This window comes from Triticum urartu, chromosome 5 (assembly GCF_003073215.2).
Source record: "Triticum urartu cultivar G1812 chromosome 5, Tu2.1, whole genome shotgun sequence".
NCBI classification, from domain to species: domain Eukaryota; kingdom Viridiplantae; phylum Streptophyta; class Magnoliopsida; order Poales; family Poaceae; genus Triticum; species Triticum urartu.
Window position 1 is genome coordinate 608,894,899 of NC_053026.1, and position 22,069 is coordinate 608,916,967.

Sequence of the window (22,069 nt, forward strand, 5' to 3'; positions counted from 1 at the left end):
TACAGAGTCATCCAAAGTATTGAATTATGGGCTATCGAGAGGCATTTTTATTAGTGCTATTAGTAATTTTCTAAGGTTGCTTCATGGCCAGTTGATAATCAAGCAAATCTTAATTATTTACTTCATGCGATGTTGGATATGTAGCAATAATACATTCTGTGCAGTTTTGCAAGAATATGTGAGTACTATATTTGTTAAGGCTGGTATTTTTGGAACTTCCAGAACTCTCTTTTGTTTTTTTTTTAAAAAGTCACTGACGATAGAGATGCACTGTTGGCTCTATGTTCTGAACTTCTGATTTCATTTATTTCAGTACCCAGCTCATCCTTCCTGTCACCGTGGCTCATGATAGGAATTATTTGCTTAACCCATTCCAACTATACTACTACTCTTTTTCTACAAATCCAGTTTTACTAATGAAGTTTTTGTTTTAAGAAAACGGTTTATGCACGGAGAAGTGGCGTTCAGGTGGGAAGGCAGATACAAGCCAACTGATGCAATTTGTTTGCACACTCTTAATTCATTGCCTATCTAATCAAATGTAGTATCTGGTTTACAGACCGCGAGGAAAAAAGAATCGATGAATGTTAGTTGCCTCCAGGTCAGGGTATGCTTGATCAAGGGCCTTTCTGAGCAACTTGGCCATTAACGCTACTTCAAGTACCAAGAATCGGCATGGAAGGTCAGGCAATTAAGCTCACGTGTATACCTACTGCTTTTTGGATCAAGCTATGCATGATTAGTACTACTAATAATTCATTCAAAAATGTGAATGATATGCATTCAACTAAACCACAAATGACTGTTGAGGGATGAGCGCGGCAACGCGCGCCATTATGTACTAGTAATACACATAATTCATATTGTTATGCACTAGCGCGTGTGCGCGTGAAATAGATGGATTATGGTCCCGTACCCAATAAGATGGATATGTGTGTGTGTTAGAGAGAGAGAGAGAGGAGAGAGAGTGAGGAAGAGGGAGGGAGAGGGTGTGTGTGTGAGAATTTGATGGTAAAAAAGGTCATCAATGTCACTTAATATGTATGAGAATATTAAATATAATATTCATATAATTGATATTGAACTCTTAAAGTTAATGTGGCCCCATTGCAACGCACGGGCTTTCTGCTAGTTTTATAAATAACCAAACTATATTGATATACTTAACATACAGGATAACAAATATAAAGAATAATAATAAAACTAATATAAGAGTTCCTAATAGAGCAAAAAGTTAAATAAAGATATACTTCAAAGTTTCCTTCTATAGTTTTGTTCTATGCATCTCCCATGAAGAAACCAGTGAACAAAAAATTTGCAATAATATCAAAGGTTTTGAATAGCCACGCAAGTCGTCCACCGCAATCCGTTAACCATTAAGCAAACTGTCATGAAAATTCAAGGAGTAGAAAATAGTAAAAAAATGAAACGGGTAGATCTGGATGCAAACTCATCCCTGGCAAGATATGCCGATGCATTGGATAAAACTATCACCTACATTAACAACAACCAATCTATTCTGTATGGTGATATTTCTACCGTCAAAAAAACCCTGACGGATCTTGCGGGCGTTTGTCTTCGGTGGATCCACGTGGATCACGTCTTCATTTTTCTGCATTTGTGTGGCTACAGATTGGATCTTTTCGATCTATGCTTCTCTTCATCGATGACGGTTATTGTTCTGGTGTGCTTGTCCTATGGGGCCTTAGCACAACGATTTCATGACTATCTACTACGACAAGGTCTGTCCGGCTCCGATGTGGGAGGGGTGAAGATGGTGGCATGCCTTCAGCTCGCTCCTGTGCTTGCAGTCGTCGGTAGGTAGTTTACAGACCTAGATGTATTTTTTTACTTCTGGTGTTCTTTATACTACCTAATGAATAGATCGGATATTTTTTCTCGCAAAAAACACTAGTGAAGGCAACGAAAAACGGAAAACCCTGTTTTCCACCTGTGGGAGTTGGCCAACAAGATTAGGTGCAATTTGTTTCCCTTCTTCTTTTCCTGTTTCTTTTCTTTTTCTTTTTTCCATTTTTTATTTTTTATTTTCATATTTCCTTTTCTTTTTTGGGCAAGATACATGTCAGCCGAGTTATAGTCGAATCGCATTGGCTGCCTTGGCAGCCATTGGATGACGCATGTGATAGTTGTCCAATCTATATATGTCAACCCCTCGCTTGCGACATGACTCATGTTGCCCTTGGGGCTTCGCAACACGAGTCGTGGTGCGCTCTGTTGGACCACTTTCATCCCTCATATTTGTATGATCTTTCAATGCCGCTCCTCCTCTGTGATGTTTGCAGTGACCACCCTGTAACACCGTGATACGTCTCCGATATATCTATAATTTATGAAGTATTCATGCCATGCTTACAATAATTTTATATGGTTTTGGTGTGAATTGATTAGAACTAACCCGGATTTGACGCTGTTTTCAGCAGAACTATCGTGATGTCTTTTTTTTTTGTGTGCAGAAATAGAAATTCTCGAAATGAGATGAAAATTTATGATGATTTTTTGTGGACCAAAAGAGACCGCCGAAGCTTCGAGGAAGGACCAGAAGCCTCATGAGGAAGCCACAAGCTTGCTAGGCGCGCCCTACCCCCTAGGGTGCTTCGGGCGAGCTTGTCACTCCCTCGTGGGCCCCCTTGACATGAAACCTATGCCAAAAAATCCTATATATACCAAAACCCCTGAAAAAAACGCTAGATGAGAAGTTCCACTGCCGCAAGTCTTTGTAGCCACGAAAACCCAATCGGGACCTGTTCTGGCACCCAGTCGGAGGGGGAAATCATCACCGAAGGCCATCTTCATCTTTCCGGCGGCCACCATCATGAGGAGTGAGTAGTTCACCATCAGGGATGAGTGTATGTACAAGTAGCTATGTGTTTGATATCTCTCTCTCTCTCGTGTTCTTGATTTGACACGATCTTAATGTACCGCGAGCTTTGTTAATATATTTGGATCTTATGGTGTTCTTCCCTCTCTACCTTCTTGTGATGAATTGAATCTTTTCCTTTGAGATTTTCTTATGTCGGATTGAATCTTTTGGATGTGAGAGCACATGATGTATGTCTTGCGACGGGACCATGGTGACAATGGGATATTCTATCGATTCACTTGATGTATGTTTTGGTTATCAACTTGCAGATTCCCGTGGTGACATTGGGGTAATCTGTGCATAGGAGTTGATACATGTTTTCATATTCCTTTCTCCTAAAAATCTTGGGGTGCTCTTTGAAATTCTTTGTGTTGGATTGAATATTATGAATCTGAAATTGTGTGATGCACATCGTATAATTAACCGATGGATACTAATGGTGACATTGGAGTATCTTGATGACATTAGGGTAGATTGATGCGTGTCATGTGGTGTTATTTTAGTACGAACTCTAGTGTTGTTTGTGACACTTATAGGAATAGCTCAAAAGATTGATCAGAAAGAATAACTTTGAGGTGATTTCGTACCCTACAAACAATTTCATCTTATATTCTCCGTGATAGGAACTTTTGAGTGATTCTTTGTTGCACATTGAGGGATTGTTATATGATCAAATTATGTTATCATTGTTGAGAGATCTTGCACTAGTGAAAGTATGAACCCTAGGCCTTGTTTTCAAGCATTGTATGCCATTTTTGCTCACTTTTGTTATTAGTTACCTTACTGTTTTTATTTATTCAGATTATAAAAATATATTTATACCATCCATACTACACTTGTATCACCATCTCTTCGCAGAACTAGTGCACCTATACAATTTACCATTTTATTGGGTGTGTTGGGGACACAAAAGATTTCTTGTATTTGGTTGCAGGGTTGTTTGTGAGAGACCTGTTGGGGAACATTGCATGGAAAATAAATTTTTTCTACGCACACGCAAGATCTATACATGGAGATGCACAGCTACGAGAGGGGAGAGCATCTACATACCCTTGTAGATCACTAAGCGGAAGCATTTATCAATGCGGTTGATGTAGTCGTACAACTTCACGATCCATCCCAATCAAGTATCAAACGTACGACACCTTCGCGTTCAGCATACGTTCAACTTGATTACGTCCTCGCCTTCTAGATCCGGCAAGAGGGGCGAATTAGTAGATGAGTTTTGGCAGCACGACGGCGTGGTGACGGTGATGGTGAAGAACAATCTCCGCAGGGCTTTGCCAAGCACAACGGAAACTATGATGGATGATAAACTAGAAGGGGCGGGGTTGTCGGCGCACGGCTTGGTGAATCTTGATGTGTTCCGGCTGCTAGCCCTGCCCCTCTATTTATATGTTGAGCCCTGGGGTCATTTATTGGAGAAAGGGCCTCCTCAAAGCCGGTTTAGCCCGCAAGGCAAGAGTCCTTCTCGGACTACAGGACCAGACGCCAGGGTTCTCGGCATCTAGCCCCAGACGCCAGGGTCCCTGGCGTCTAGCCCCTCGCCTCCGCAAAACTTCCTTTTCCACCTTCCTAAAACCCCGTGGGCTTTAACCCTTGGCCCACATAAAGTGTTCTCGCACCAGAACATTTCGGTAAACATCCGAAACCCCAATTCCGGTGAATTCCAGAACCCTTCCGGAGACCAAACACTATTATCCCATATATCAATCTTTACCTCATGACCATTCCGGAGCTCCTCGTCAAGTCTGTGATCTCATCTGGGACTCTGAACAACATTCGGTCACCAACATACATAACTCATATAATACTATATCGTCAACGGACGTTAAGCCTGCGGACCTTACGGGTTCGAGAATGATGTAGACATGACCGAGACGCTTCTCCGGTCAATATCCAATAGCGGGACTTGGATGCCCATATTGGTTCCTACATATTCTACGATGATCTTTATCGGTCGAACCTTTATGACAACATACGCAGTTCCCTTTGTCCGTCGGTATGTTACTTGCCCGAGATTCGATCGCCGGTATCGTCATACCTAGTTCAATCTCATGACCGACAAGTCTCTTTACTCGTTCTGTAATATATCATCTCGTAACTAACTCCTTAGTCACTTTGCTTGCAAGCTTCTTGTGATGTGTACTACCGAGAGGGCCGAGAGATACCTCTTTGATACACGGAGTGACAAATCCTAATCTCAATCCATGCCAACTCAACAGACACCTTCGGAGATACCTATAGAGAATCTTTATGATGACCCAGTTACGTTGTGACATTTGATAGCACACAAGACATTTCTCCGGTGTCCGGGGGTTGCATGATCTCATGGTCGAAGGAATATGTATTTGACACTAAGAAAACAGTAGCAATAAACTGAACGATCATATGCTAAGCTAACAGATGGGTCTTGTCCATCACATCATCCTATATACCTAAGAGATTCATTCCCACAAACTTATTTATCTCAACATGCAAGCATGCCACATCACCATACAATTATGAATGTGATAAGACCCACATCATCATGCAACCATGCATGGGAAAAAACCAACCCCCACATGCAACCATGCATGGAAAAAAAATTCATTCTATTATTCTACTTACATTCAACAAATATTTTACAGTTGTACCTAATAAAATATACTAAGTTGTATACATTTTTTTATTTTGGTTCACATGTTACTAATCCAAATATTTATATTCCACACAATCAAATATCATCTAAATATACTGCAACCGATTCCCGCAACAACGTGCGGGTTATCATCTAGTTCTCCTAATGATATGAACCCGTTATCAAGTGACAAGACATGTCCATGGTTAGGAAACCTAAACCATCTTTGATCAACGAACTAGTCTAGCAGAGGCTCACTAGGGACACGATATTTGTTTATGTATGCACACATGTATTTAAGTTTCTGATCAATACAATTCTATCATGAATAATAAACCTTTATCATGTATAAGGAAATATAATAATAACAACTTTATTATTGCCTCTAGGGCATATTTCCATCAAGACCATCTTATCCTACGCCTCTCACGGATTGATAAAACCTTAGGTCATCCACTCAAGGGAAAATTGCTACTGTCCTACAAAACTCTGTGCTTGGAGGCCCAACAGGAGTCTACAAGAATAAGTTGTATAGTAGACATCACACCGGTGGTGTTGTGAACGTCCCCCCTTGTTAGCAACAAAGGTGATGTTGTGATGACCACTTTGCAACATCGACGGTGTTGCAAATGCGTGCAGGTCGCCGCTCCCATTGTCGCACGACAACCGTTGTAGAAAAGACTAGTAGGTCCCCCCCCCAGCCGCACCATCCATCGGCCATGGGGACAACTTCTCCATCGTCAATGGGATCAAACACTTGGGGAGGAGTGTTGGGCGGCTTAAGTAGGGATTAGAAAATGGCGCGTCAGGATTGGGGGTGACGCCGGAAGGGAGAGGGAGAGGGAAAGTGTGTCCCATGGCGGCAAGTTCAGAAGGGGATAGGAAGAGGGAGAGTGCGTCCATAGCGGAAGGTAGAAGGTAGGAGATGAGAAACAGATCTCACTGGGGAACAAAGGAAGGAATGGTTGTTGTGCAACATGCAAACAAGGGAGGAAAAGGGATGGGCGTTGCCTGGGCTTCGTGGGGATGCGTGCCACACACATGACGCAGTCAATGAAGACATTGCTATCAGCTCAATGAATTCTAGAGTTTTGCTTCTTCTTTTTAATTTTTTACCATTGACTTATGTTATTAGATAAAAAATGTTTTATTTTCTTCTTCACTTTTCTCCATGATAGATACATGGCACACATGAACATTTCTTCTAGAAGTCATGAACATTTGAATTTTTAAATAAATGACCATTTCAACTTATATTACTGAATAGTTTGTGTATTGCATAAGCGTTTGCTGTGAGTTTTGCGGCAACATTTCACCATCCACTCTTCGCTCATCGCCGCGCGACGGGCTCCGCGGACTTCCGAAAAATTCCGGCTTCAAGGTCAATAACTCACTCCCTCTCCAACCCACACGTGGACCTAGTTTCAAAGATCTCGACGCGGGAAATGCAACGGTGAAAACGGTTCATGATTTGGACACACACGGTTCAATAGATTAAATATTTTGAAAAACGAATGTGTGAAAAAACCGTAAAACTCCTCTGTAGCAACAAATGTCGCAAAGTAGTACTACACTAGTCGTCACCATTAAAGAAATGGGTGAACTTTGCAAAGAGTATCCTCCAATTATGTAAGACAAACCCTCTAATTATAGTTTTTTTTTCTTTTTGACATAAAGTAAGTAGTACTGGTAGTTTTTTTTTTTCGGAGAACGGGGGAAGAGGAAAGGACGGCAAACCCAGGTGGTTTTAGTCCAACCAAACTAGCCGAGCCCATGTCTCTGCTCACATTAGCAGCCCATCCATGTAACTGCGGACTGCAAAGGCCCAACGGCTCCCGCGGAACGGCCGAAAATAAAAGAAAAATCCTAGCAATCCCCCTGTCGCCACTTTTCTTGGCTCGGCGGCGCGACGGGCTCCGCCGACTTCCTCCACCGCCCGCCTTCAAGGTCAGCGACTCACTCCCTCCCCAACCAACACGTGCGCGCGCTCTCCGCCTTCAGTGAATTTCTTACCGACCCGCTTCGCTCTGCCCTCGCAGCCGATCCAGCTGGTCGCCCCCGGTGCCGTCCCACTCACCAACGGGTGCGCCCCCAATCCACTCACCAACGGTGTGGCTCCAGGTGAAGGACGATTCATCCGTCGCTGTGATTCATGGCCGGGATGCTCGTCTGGTTTGGCGCTCGGTTGCTGCAGAGAAGAATGCGAAGATCCCCTCGTCACGCTGCAACTCACGGGTCAGTACAGTACGTGTCAAACTGCCAACGTGAGGCTCTAAATTATGAATTCTGATGAAGAAGCAGAGCCTGGACAATGTCGCCGCAGGTTCGAGAGCCAACTGCTTTCGTCTATTTATTCTTACTGGAGTTTGGTCATACAGTCATACACATGTCTGAATACATATACATATTCATAAGATGCCAACGACCAAACTTTATCATGCTATAACTTGCATACAAAAGAAGAATATTACAGAAGGCAAGAGGCTTAATACCAATCCCAGATTCATACTATGTAAGAACAGAAATCACTGATCTCAGCCAGAGCCTACGGGTTTATTTCTTGCCGGTGAAGCCCAACTCAGTGCCACTTGCAAATAAACCCAATCATACACTCTGTCAGTGAACAAGAACCAGCGAATTCTTCAATTCCTCTTGAATAACAAGCCACAAAAGACAATCCAGAGACCTGCTACCAACCCCGTGCCAATGCCGAGGTACAATGACAATGCATCGCTCATGCTATCCTGCTCATCTACCATGGCGGCCCTACCCGGCCGGGCGGCATATCCTCAGGGTACCAGCTCCATGTAATAAGTGTGTGTTCATGCGTGTATAGTTTCGTGCCAAAGGTGTGGTTGTCGGCGTTGGTGCCAAGGTGAGTCGTTCATGTCCAGTTTTTTTTTGGTCGCCATGATTCGCGCGTGAGATAATCGTCTGATTTGGTGCTTGATCGGTTGTTGCAGAGCAGATTGAAGATCCCTTCATCACATTGCAATTCACAGGTCAATACCGTACGTGGCACTGTGAGGCTCTGAATTCTGATGAGGCAACAAGCTTGGGCAATGTCGCCTCAGGTTCGAGAGCCTCTGAATTCTGATGAGGCAACTCACAGGACAATATTTATTATCACTGAAATTTGGTAATACAGCCATACACATGTCTTAGTTCATATACATATCCATAAGAAGAAAACATGCACATTTTATCATGCTACAACTTAGATGGCAAAGAAAAGCATTACATAAGACAAAAGGGGCTTAATACTAATCCCAGATTCATACTATGTAAGAACAGAAGTTCCACCTAGCCATGATCTCAGCCAGCCCTTACTGGCATTTTTCTTGCCAGTGAAGCCCGACTCAGTGCCACTTTCACATAAATCCAATCATACACGCTGTCACAAAATGAGAACCAACGAATTCTCCAATTCTGCTTGAACAAGAAGCCAAAAAAGACAATCCAGAGACCAGCTAAAAACCCGGTGCCAATACCGAGGTATAGTGACAACCCATCGCTCACGCCCTCATGCCCATCTTCAAGAGCCCGTGGGGTGATTCCAGTTCCTGAACAGTTGCTTGATATAGGTGGACCACAGAGACCTGGGTTGCCAACATATATGGATGGCTGGTCATCCAGAGTCCTTAACTGATTTCCAGATGGTATAGTTCCCGTCAGGTTGTTATATGACAAGTTCAAATGGGTCAACGATGTTAGAGATGCCAAACTTGTAGGGATTTCACCAGAGAGCTCGTTATGAGAGAGGTCGAAAGATTCCACTGCCTGTAGCTCACCAATAGTTTGGGGTATCATGCCGCTGAGATGATTCCAAGACAAATTTAGGTTTGTTAATGCTACAAGCATGCCGATTTCCCAAGGAATCTTCCCTGTTAATCTGTTGCAGGAAAAATCAATGTTCACCATGTACGCGATTCCTGTTGTGTATTCGAGCTCTTGACCCTTTGTGACCACCACCAAACTATTCATATCAGAGGGATCGATGAGGAACATATATGTGGAAGCCGATCGAAAGTGGACAATTTGGAAAAGGGCATCTTGTTGGTTGGGAGTATGAGCCATAGCCATGAGATTCCCAAATGACATTGGTATGTCCCCTGAGATGTTATTACTTGCAATGTCTAAATACTGAAGCCCCTTCATCCCGGTGAGTTCAACAGGGATACCACCAGAGAACATGTTTGACCGCAACCGCATAAATGCCAAGTATGGTAACTTTGAACCGATCCACGTCGGCAAGCTCCCAGAAAATTGATTGTATGCTAGATCAAGGAATTTCAGTTCTTTACACCTCTGAAGAAACGATGGAAATTCTCCCGAAAGATTGTTGTTATTCAAGCTAAGCATGAAAAGATTTGAAGTTTCTGGTGCGTGAGGGCAATCCAGCAATGTCTCATTTAGTTGGTTCTCTGATAGGTCTAAGAACTTCAATTGTTCCAACTCAAACAGGGAGCATGGAATGATGCCAGAAAAGGAATTTTTGAAGAGCATGAGTACTTGCATCTCTGGTGCTCTAATATCTGTTGGCAGTTTGCCTGACAGGTTGTTCCCAGAGAGGTCCAAGTAGAGAAGGCTCTTTGGGAGTGTTGGAATCGGGCCAACAAGCTGGTTAGAACTGATATCCAATATCATAGCTTCCAATCCACCAAACAGAAAAACTGTGGGAAGCCTGCCAACAATTTGATTTCCCGACAAATCCAAAATTTTAGCACGGGAAACTGCAGTCCAAAACTCATCAGGAATGGAATCATGTATACTTGTGTTTGAAATATCAAGAGTGCCGAGTGTTGTTTGGCTAATCCATATTGGAAACTGTGGTCCTAGGATGCAAGATCTAAAGCTCGCTGAAGTTAATTTGAATGGAGTGTTCCATGTGTTGTTAACCAACACGGTTAAGGAATTATTGGAGAGCCACAACACTTCTAGGCTAGTCAGGTTCATGAAATGGTCTTCAGTGATTGTTCCATGTAGGTTGTTTGAGTTTAACCGTAACTCCTTTAAATTTGTGAGTTCTCGTATACCAACGGGTACCTCTCCAAATAGTTTGTTGTCATTCAGCCGAAGTGTGGTCAAGCTGCTAAAGTGCTCTAAACGAGCTGGGATTCTCCCTGTCAAGCTGTTGTGGTCCAAGTGCAACTCTTGTAACTCATCTGTTGGCAATCTATGCAACAATAGATCTTCTATGGCCCCGCTAATGAGGTTGTGTGATAATTTGAGCATTTGTAGTTCCTTGAGTTTCTTGAAGGTCAATGGCACCATCCCGGAGAAGTTGTTATTGTCAAGGACCAATGATCGGATGGAGGTAAAGTTTCCGACCGCGGAAGGGATATAACCACAAATCCCGCAGCTATACATTGAAAGCACTCTAAGAGCAGGGAGATCCCAAGCCAAGTAGTTGGCTCCAAAGGATGAGTTAAAGGAGTTGGAGTCGAGGTAGAGGTTCTCTAGTGATGTGAGGTTGGAGTTCAACGGTGGAGGCATAGTGCTCCGAAGCCCGCAAGATTGTAGTTCAAGAGTTATGAGGGAGGGGAGCATGTTAACAACATGAGCCCAGTCGACCGCGGCGCTGAGGTCCACCTGAGACATGCCAAGGTACTGTAGCTTCCATAGCTGCGAGACCCATGCGAGGTCGGGCGAGTAACAACTGTGCATCTGATTTGATAGGTCAAGGATGAGCAGGTTGGAGAGGTTTCCGAGGTGGGGAGGGATTTGCCCGCCGAAAAACGAGCCGGAGAGGAGGAGATGCGTCAGGCTCGCAAGACCGCCGATGAACTCCGGAATGGGCATGCCACCAAAGTCGTTGAACGAGAGATCAAGATGCCTCAGATGTCGTAGAGTGAGCAAGGAGGGGTTTATCTCACCTCCCATAGGCCAACCCATGGTGTTAGACCCGATGAGCTCGAGCTTGATGATGTGGCCGGTTCGGTTGCTGCACTCGACGCCTATCCATCGACAGCACTCATCGTCTCGCCACGACGAGAGGTAGTTGCCCGGGTCGGTGAGGCTAGCCTTGAACTCGCGAAGTGCATCCCGCTCGTAGGGGATGCAGAGGGTGTCCGGTGGTTGTGGTGGCGGCGGGAGCGCAAGCATGGCCGGAGCTGACGAGCTCCGGAGGAACCATGTCGCTAGGAGGAGGATCACCGTAGCCTGGACCAGCTGCCTTGGCCTGGCCATTTTTGGTACTTGTGTGGTGTGTTCGTAGTGCCTTGTGGAGTGGCGATGGCTATATTTAAGGACCCGGCAGCAGTTGGATCATCCACTCGATCGAGGGCGTAGCTAGTGACAGCGAAATGCACCACATGTGGTTCGTGTAAGGAAGTCTCCACGACTGGACCACCACCTAATTTTAGCGCGTGAAATTCCATAACCAACGACTGGTTTCGAATCATAGTCGCAGAAGTCAAAAGCGATGGGGAATTCAGATCAGAGCAGTCACCCACTGCGGGTATGTCGGCAGCTCAGGTCCATTTCTTTCAAACAAATATAACTTTATTAATTTGAAATAACCGCTTACATCATCTACGAGGAGCATAAGCCATAAAATATCAAGCGAACCTAGCAAGCTCACAAGCGACCTTAGGGCATCTTCAAGGTGGATCCGTAGACCTCCCGCAACCGTCCAGATAGCATTGTCTGGATCGCGGAAGCTATCCAACGGCGACCTGTATTGGTCCACGGAGCGGTCCGGATGCGATTTCTCTTATAAATCAAAGACAAACGTAGGGGAGGTTTGCGAGAATCCGGACTGATCCCAAACCCGTTTCTGACCGCCCTGACCCACCATCCCCCTCCCGCACGCGCTCCCGCCAGACACCAGCTGACCGCATTCATGCTGCTGTAGAGCGCGCCTTCAATATTAAAGACGGCTCAGGGCGAATGCGGCCTCTCACTGCCTCCGCCATTAAAGTGGCCCACCGACCGAGGGCGCGGCCCGCGATGTGTTCCCGGTGTCCGCGCCTGTTTAATGCTGGAGACACGTGACTGGACGGAATGGGACATATATCTACGGCATCCGTTCAATGCAGCGGTTCGTCCATCTGCCGCCATTAAGCAGGCTCGCCAGCGGAGAAACCCATTCCGGCGCCTCGCATTGACGCACCCGGACGCCCCGCCTCATCGGAATCTGCTATATAAAGGCGGCCACACCCGGCTAAGTCCACACCACAACACCAACCCCTCCACATCCTTCGCCATGACCGCCAGCGGGAAAGCACTGTGGGACAGTCTGTGGCTGGGGATGAAGCATGCGGTGGCCGCCTTTGCCGCCGCCTGGCATAGCCACCGTGCCAGGCAGATCGAGGCCGGCTTGCCGGCCAGCTTGCCCAAGGTCTCCGACGACGAGGACGACACCACGATGGTGACAGGCTCTGACAACTCCGCCCCGGCTCCAGTGCCTGCTGTGCACGCCGACTTCACCATGGAGCAGGCTCAGGAGGAACAGTGGTACAGCCTGTTCCTCCTGGAGCAGCATCGGCTGGCGGAGGGCTAGATCTGCGATGAGCGCGCGAGCGAGGAGGCCGTGGCGGCCATGGGCGTGACGAACCCAAATTTCATCATGGAGCAGCATGGCATCTACGATGCCGTCCACGCTCAAGCCGCCGCTCGTCAGGAAGCGGCGGGCGGGGAGGCGCAGCTGCAGGCGGTCGCGGAGGAGAACATAGCTAGCTGCGCCTCCTACACGCCGCCGACGAACCATCAGCCAACCGGGTGGGACGACAACAACCAAGGCACCACCATTTCCCTCGTGGACCTTACGTCCACAGGCGACGGACAAGGCGCGGACTCCTTCGAGGATGAGTAGGCCACGGGAGGCGGCAGGGCCTAGTGTCCCATGTTGGCCGGTCCGTCTCCTGTGTTTTACTCTTCCTCACTAAAGATCACACCTTTACTTCATTGGTCTTATTGCCAGTGCTCATGGAGACGGCAAAAGGAGGACGACACGGGGTTGGACGCCGGCCGCCGCTGCCGTGGGATAGGTTTAGGGGCGGATCTTTTTTTTGTTGTTCTAAATGTAGTTAAATCCGTCCTGTTTATGTGAAATCCTTCATGTTTGTACGAAATCTGGCCGTACTTGCATAAATTTCATACGGTTTGTTGAAAAATAGTTTGAAATGTATACGGCTAGCATTGGATGTTGACCTTTCGCATCTATGTCCGCAGACTGGCCCCTCTATCGTCCGCGGACAAATGTGGGAGGTTTTTGCAGGTTGTTATTGGAGATGCTCTTGTTTGTTTTTTTATTACAATGTTTGAAACTCGTACCAGGGAAATCACAAGACATATAATGTTAATCATCAAAGGCAACTGCCGCCACTCCCACATAACATTCTTTGTTCCTCATGATGTCAATGACTTTCAAATTATCTGAGTTGATAACAAGACGGTTAAACTCCCGCCCTTTGCGTCACGGATAATCCAAATCTTAATGCTAATGCGTCAGCTGTCAGAACGTCCGCACAGCACACCGATCAGTACGCCAATGAGCAGTCGTGCATGACATAAGATCGCACCCGACGCGTTGCTCCAGTTGTGGGATTATTCAGTTCTTCTAGGGTCGGGCCTCGTAAGCTATTGTTACTGACCCAGCGCAATGTTTTGTGTTATTCGGTGGCTTGTCAGAACTTGGGTTTCGCTCGAGGAAGGTGGCGTGGTTCGCCGGCGTTGGTGCCAAGGTTCCGCGTTCCTGTCCGGACTTCCGTTGGTCGCCTTGATTCGTGGGTTAGATAATCGTCTGATTTACGTCTTCGTTGTTGCAGAGCAGAGTGTGTAAACCCCCTCGTCACATTGCAACTCACAGGTCAGTCACTACTAGGAAAAGACTAATTAGCGGCGCACCTATTTTTATCATTGATGACGCACTATATATGCCCCATTATTACTACGCCACTAGTAACAAATAGTAATGGGTCACTATGGCTTAATCTCGGCTCAATGTGCTTAATCTCAAGTTAAATCGCACTTCGTGGTCAAACTTCTCGGAAGGTCACCCATCCTCACACTACTCCAGCCCGAACATGCTTAACTTCGCAGTTTTATCCAACCCCAGCACCAACTCACTTAACAGGCACTTTTTGATATATCTATCATATGAATCCTATTAAACCTTGTTGATGTCTAGGACTTTATTCATGTTCATGAGTGTGATGAAATTTTGAAAAAATATTTCAAACTTCTCGGTCATATTACGTATCATATTTTGAAAAAAATCCAAATTTTTTTTTGAAACCAATTTTTTTTGGTTACAAGTGGCGCACCTAGCAAATGATGCGCCACTACTAGGTTTGAATTATTTTTCATTATTCCCCCTCTAGATCTTAAAAGCCCCGTATCTTTTGTTCTGTTAGTTTTTTGGTGATTCTAAAAATTTTCAACGGGGTTCCCCTGTTGAATTCGGATGTAACTTTTCATATAAAAAACTTTTTAATCCGAGTTCGTATGCAAAAGTTATGCCCATTTTATTAAATTCCAGAGAGATTTTGCAAATAAAGTCGAAATTCATATTTGTAAATTTTCCCAACAACTAGACCACATATCACATGAGAAACTTCTTTTCTTTTCTTTTTTTACATTTCCATCATTTTCTTTTATTCTTTCTAAAACTGAAAAGGCTGTCCGGGAGGGGGGTGCAAAGAAAGTTAGTAACTAGTTTTTGCAAAAAAAAATTGTTAATAGTGGCACACCGTGGTTGTGGTGCGCCATTACTAGTTTGAACTAGTAATGGTGTACTATACACTGGTGTGCCATTACTAGTTTTGAAAAAAAAGTATAAAAAAATTGTTAGTAGTGACGCACAGAGTGTGTGGTGCGTTATTACTAGTTAAAACTAGTAATGGCGTACTATGACTTGATGCGCCATTACTAGTTTTGGAAAAAAAATTGTTAGTAGCGGCGCACCGTGGGTGTGGTGTGCCATTAGTGGTATGGACATTAATGGCGTACCTACACATGATGCGCATTGCTATATAGCAGTCGCGCATCACATATGTGGTGCGCCATTAATGTAGCAGTCGCGCATCACATATGTGATGCGCCATTAATGTCCATATTAGCTATAGCCCTTTTCCTAATAGTGAGTTCTATACGTGGCAATGTGAGGCCCTTAATTATGATGAGGCAACAAGCCTGGGCAATGTTGCTGCAGGTTCGAGAGCCTGCATTCATCTATTCATTATTATTACTGATGCATAGATGTTTTACGTTTTATGTCTTAACTGGTACATATTCATAAGATGTCAATAAGCAACCCAAGTGATGCGGAGCTCCTTCGTCGGGTGAGTGTCCGCCCACGGCGTCGCCAGATCCGCCTCATCCGTCCTCCTCCTGTGGCTGCTGAGGCCAGATCCGGTGCCCTTGCTCAGCTGCATGCCTTATGTGAGGAGATGGGCACCTCCCGTCCGCGCTCGCGGGTGGGCGCGCGCCGCCGCCACCCGCTTCTTCCTCGGCAGTCCTCCAGTGCAGCGGCCTCGTCCGGTTACTACTGCTCCGCCTCGACCTCCGTTCGCTCTGCGTGTGGCGGCCAGGCTCCGACGCATCCTTTCCCGCATGTCTCTTCTCCAACGGCCGATTCATGGCGAACTTCGGGCCGGTCTCGCCCTCCTACTGCTCCGACGATGGGAGTCGCCCTGTCCTCTGCGGCTCCTCCTACTGTCTGCGTCGCCCCCTCCCGTCTGCCACCGCCATCTGCGCGCGGCTTCGTTGTGGCCTCCCTTGCCTCCCGCAAGGCTGCCCCGACCATGCATGTGTTGGGTTTCGTAGTAATTTCAAAAATTTCCTACGCACACGCAAGATCATGTGATGCATAGCAACGAGGGGGAGAGTGTTGTCTACGTACCCAACGCAGACCGACTGCGGAAGCGATGACACGACGTAGAGGAAGTAGTCGTACGTCTTCACGATCCAACCGATCAAGCACCGAATCTACGGCACCTCCGAGTTCGAGCACACGTTCAGCTCGATGACGATCCCCGGACTCCGATCCAGCAAAGTGTCGGGGAAGAGTTCCGTCAGCACGACGGCGTGGTGACGATCTTGATGTTCTACAGCAGCAGGGCTTCGCTTAAACTCCGCTACAGTATTATCGAGGTATATGGTGGCAGGGGGCACCGCACACGGCTAAGGAATAGTTCACGTGGATCAACTTGTGTGTCTAGAGGTGTCCCCTGCCTCCGTATATAAAGGAGTAGAGGGGGGAGGCTGGCCGGCCAAGGAGGGAGGCGCAGGAGGAGTCCTACTCCCTCGGGAGTAGGACTCCCCCCAATCCTATTCCAAGTAGGATTCCCAAGGGGGGAAAGAGAGAGAGGGGGGCCGGCCACCTTCTCCTAGTCCTAATAGGACTAGGGGAGGGGGAAGTGCGCAGCCACCTTGGGCTGCCCCTTTCTCCTTTCCACTAAGGCCCATGAGGCCCATATGGCTCCCGGGGGGTTCCGGTAACCTCCCGGTACCGGTAAAATCCCGATTTCACCCGGAACACTTCCGATATCCAAACATAGGCTTCCAATATATCAATCTTTACGTCTCGACCATTTCAAGACTCCTCGTCATGTCCATGATCTTATCCGAACTCCGAACAACATTCGGTTACCAAAATACAGAACTCATAATACTATATCGTCAATGAACATTAAGCGTGCGGACCCTACGGGTTCGAGAACTATGTAGACATGACCGAGACACTTCTCTGGTCAATAACCAATAGCAGAACCTGGATGCCCATATTGGCTCCTACATATTCTATGAAGATCTTTATCGGTCGAACCGCATAACAACATACGTTGTTCCCTTTGTCATCGGTATGTTACTTGCCCGAGATTCGATCATCGATATCTCAATACCTAGTTCAATCTCGTTACCGGCAAGTCTCTTTACGCGTTCCGTAATACATCATCCCTCAACTAACTCATTAGTTACAATGCTTGCAAGGCTTATAGTGATGTGCATTACCGAGTGGGCCCAGAGATACCTCTCCGACAATTGGAGTGACAAATCCTAATCTCGAAATACGCCAACTCCTCAAGTACCTTCGGAGACACCTGAAGAGCACCTTTATAATCACCCAGTTACGTTGTGACATTTGGTAGCACACAAAGTGTTCCTCCGGTAAACGGGAGTTGCATAATCTCATAGTCATAGGAACATGTATAAGTCATGAAGAAAGCAATAGCAACAAACTAAACGATCAAGTGCTAAGCTAACGGAATGGGTCAAGTCAATCACATCATTCTCCTAATGATGTGATCCCGTTAATCAAATGACAACTCATGTCTATGGTTAGGAAACATAACCATCTTTGATAAACAAGCTAGTCAAGTAGAGGCATACTAGTGACACTCTATTTGTCTATGTATTCCCACATGTATTATGTTTCCGGTTAATACAATTCTAGCATGAATAATAAACATTTCTCATAATATAAGGAAATAAATAATAACTTTATTATTGCCTCTAGCGCATATTTCCTTCAGTCTCGCACTTGCACTAGAGTCAATAATCTGGATTACACAGTAATTATTCTAACACCCATGGAGCCTTTGGTGCTGATCATGTTTTGCTCGTGGAAGAGGCTTAGTCAACGGGTCTGCAACATTCAGATCCGTATGTATCTTGCAAATCTCTATGTCTCCCACCTGGACTAGATCCCGGATGGATTGAAGCGTCTCTTGATGTGTTTGGTCCTTTTGTGAAATCTGGATTCCTTTGCCAAGGCAATTGCACCAGTATTGTCACAAAAGATTTTCATTGGACCCGATGCACTAGGTATGACACCTAGATCGGATATGAACTCCTTCATCCAGACTCCTTCGTTCGCTGCTTCCGAAGCAGCTATGTACTCCGCTTCACATGTAGATCCCGCTACGACGCTTTGTTTAGAACTGCACCAACTGACAGCTCCACCGTTTAATGTAAACACGTATCCGGTTTGCGATTTAGAATCGTCCGGATCAGTGTCAAAGCTTGCATCAACGTAACCTTTTACGGTGAGCTCTTTGTCACCTCCATATACGAGAAACATATCCTTAGTCCTTTTCAGGTATTTCAGGATGTTCTTGACCGCTGTCCAGTGATCCACTCCTGGATTACTTTGGTACTCCCTGCTAACTTATAGAAAGACACACATCAGGTCTGGTACACAACATTGCATACATGATAGAGCCTATGGCTGAAGCATAGGGAACATCTTTCATTTTCTCTCTATCTTCTGCAATGGTCGGGCATTGAGTCTTACTCAACTTCACACCTTGTAACACATGCAAGCACCCTTTCTTTGCTTGATCCATTTTGAACTTCTTCAAAACTTTGTCAAGGTATGTGCTTTGTGAAAGTCCAATTAAGCGTCTTGATCTATCTCTATAGATCTTGATGCCCAATATATAAGCAGCTTCACCGAGGTCTTTCATTGAAAAACTCTTATTCAAGTATCCCTTTATGCTATCATTTCCAATCAACAATATGTCATCCACATATAATATCAGAAATGCTACAGAGCTCCCACTCACTTTCTTGTAAATACAGGCTTCTCCAAAAGTATGTATAAAACCAAATGCTATTATCACACTATCAAAACGTTTATTCCAATTCCGAGAGGCTTGCACCAGTCCATAAATGGATCGCTGCAGCTTGCACACTTTATTAGCTCCCTTTGGATCGACAAAACCTTCTGGTTGCATCATATACAACTCTCTTCCAGAAATCCATTCAGGAATGCAGTTTTGACATCCATTTGCCAAATTTCATAATCATAAAATGCGACAATTGCTAACTAGACTTAAGCATCGCTACGGATGAAGGTCTCATCGTAGTCAACCCCTTGAACTTGTCGAAAACCTTTTGCGACAAGTCGAGCTTTGTAGACAGTAACATTACCGTCAGTGTCAGTCTTCTTCTTGAAGATCCATTTATTCTCAATTGCTTGCCGATCATCGGGCAAGTCAACCAAAGTCCATACTTTGTTCTCATACATGGATCCCATCTCAGATTTCATGGCTTCTAGCCATTTTGCGAAATCTGGGCTCACCATCGCTTCTTCATAGTTCGTAGGTTCACCATGATCTAGTAGCATGACTTCCAAAACAGGATTACCGTACCACTCTGGTTGATCTACGAGGTTCGGCAGTAACTTGATCTAAAGTTTCATGATCATCATCATTAGCTTCCTCACTAATTGGTGTAGGTGTCGCAGAAACAGTTTTCTGTGATGTACTACTTTCCAACAAGGGAGCAGGTACAGTTACCTCGTCAAGTTCTACTTTCCTCCCACTCACTTCTTTCGAGAGAAACTCCTTCTCAAGAAAGTTTCCGAATTTAGCAACAAAAGTCTTGCCTTCGGATCTGTGATAGAAGGTGTATCCAATAGTTTCCTTTGGATATCCTATGAAGACACATTTCTCCGATTTGGGTTCGAGCTTATCAGGTTGAAGCTTTTTCACATAAGCATCGCAGCCCCAAACTTTAAGAAACGACAACTTTGGTTTCTTGCCAAACCACAGTTCATAAGGCGTCGTCTCAACGGATTTTGATGGTGCCCTATTTAACGTGAATGCGGCCGTCTCTAAAGCATAACCCCAAAATGATAGCGGTAAATCAGTAAGAGACATCATAGATCGCACCATATCTAGTAAAGTACGATTACGACGTTCGGACACACCATTACGCTGTGGTGTTCCGGGTGGCGTGAGTTGCGAAACTATTCCACATTTTTCAAATGTACACCAAACTCGTAACTCAAATATTCTCCTCCACGATCAGATCGTAGAAACTTTATTTTCTTGTTACGATGATTTTCAACTTCACTCTGAAATTCTTTGAACTTTTCAAATGTTTCAGACTTATGTTTCATTAAGTAGATATACCCATATCTGCTTAAATCATCTGTGAAGGTGAGAAAATAACGATATCCGCCACGAGCCTCAATATTCATCGGACCACATACTGTATGTATGATTTCCAACAAATCTGTTGCTCTCTCCATAGTACCGGAGAACGGTGTTTTAGTCATCTTGCCCATGAGGCACGGTTCGCAAAGTACCAAGTGATTCATAATCAAGTGGTTCCAAAAGTCCATCAGTATGGAGTTTCTTCATGCGCTTTACACCGATATGACCTAAACGGACAGTGCCACAAATAAGTTGCACTATCATTATCAACTCTGCATCTTTTGGCTTCAACATTATGAATATGTGTATCTACTATCGAGATTCAATAAGAAAATAGACCACTCTTCAAGGGTGCATGACCATAAAAGATATTACTCATATAAATAGAAGCAACCATTATTCTCTGATTTAAATGAATAACCGTCTCGCATCAAACAAGATCCAGATATAATGTTCATGCTCAACGCTGGCACCAAATAACAATTATTTAGGTCTAATATTAATCCCGAAGGTAGATGTAGAGGTAGCGTGCCGACCGCGATCACATCGACTTTGGAACCGTTTCCCACGCGCATCGTCACCTCGTCCTTAGCCAATCTTCGCTTAATCCGTAGCCCCTGTTTCGAGTTGCAAATATTAGCAACAGAACCAGTATCAAATACCCAGGTGCTACTGCGAGCATTAGTAAGGTACACATCAATAACATGTATATCACATATACCTTTGTTCACCTTGCCATCCTTCTTATCCGCCAAATACTTGGGGCAGTTCCGCTTCCAGTGACCAGTCTGCTTGCAGTAGAAGCACTCAGTTTCAGGCTTAGGTCCAGACTTGGGTTTCTTCTCTTGAGCAGCAACTTGCTTGCTGTTCTTCTTGAAGTTCCCCTTCTTCTTTCCTTTGCCCTTTTTCTTGAAACTAGTGGTCTTGTTGACCATCAACACTTGATGCTCCTTTCTTGATTTCTACCTCCGCAGCTTTCAGCATTGCGAAGAGCTCGGGAATAGTCTTGTTCATCCCTTGCATATTATAGTTCATCACGAAGCTCTTGTAGCTTGGTGGCAGTGATTGGAGAATTCTGTCAATGACGCAATCATCTGGAAGATTAACTCCCAATTGATCAAGTGATTATTATACCCAGACATTTTGAGTATATGCTCACTGACAGAACTGTTCTCCTCCATCTTGCAGCTATAGAACTTATTGGAGACTTCATATCTCTCAATCCGGGCATTTGCTTGAAATATTAACTTCAACTCCTGGAACATCTCATATGCTCCATGACGTTCAAAACGTCGTTGAAGTCCCGATTCTAAGCCGTAAAGCATGGCACACTGAACTATCGAGTAGTCATCAGCTTTGCTCTGCCAGACGTTCATAACATCTGGCGTTGCTCCAGCAGCAGGCCTGGCACCCAGCGGTGCTTCCAGGACGTAATTCTTCTGTGCAGCAATGAGGATAATCCTCAAGTTACGGACCCAGTCCGTGTAATTGCTACCATCATCTTTCAACTTTGCTTTCTCAAGGAACGCATTAAAATTCAACGGAACAACAGCACGAGCCATCTATCTACAATCAACATAAACAAGCAAGATACTATCAGGTACTAAGTTCATGATAAATTTAAGTTCAATTAATCAATTACTTAAAGAACTCCCACTTAGATAGACATCCCTCTAATCCTCT

General features: G+C 45.1%; 1 protein-coding gene across 1 annotated transcript; it reads right to left on the bottom strand.

Annotated features, from left to right (window-relative positions):
* Positions 1–8,017: 8,017 nt before the first annotated feature.
* Positions 8,018–11,709, bottom strand: LOC125511192 (receptor-like protein EIX1). The gene has a single exon (XM_048676495.1). The coding sequence runs from the start codon at positions 11,688–11,690 to the stop codon at positions 8,817–8,819; it is 2,874 nt and encodes a 957-aa protein (XP_048532452.1). The 5' UTR covers positions 11,691–11,709; the 3' UTR covers positions 8,018–8,816.
* Between the last annotated feature and the right edge of the window lie 10,360 nt (positions 11,710–22,069).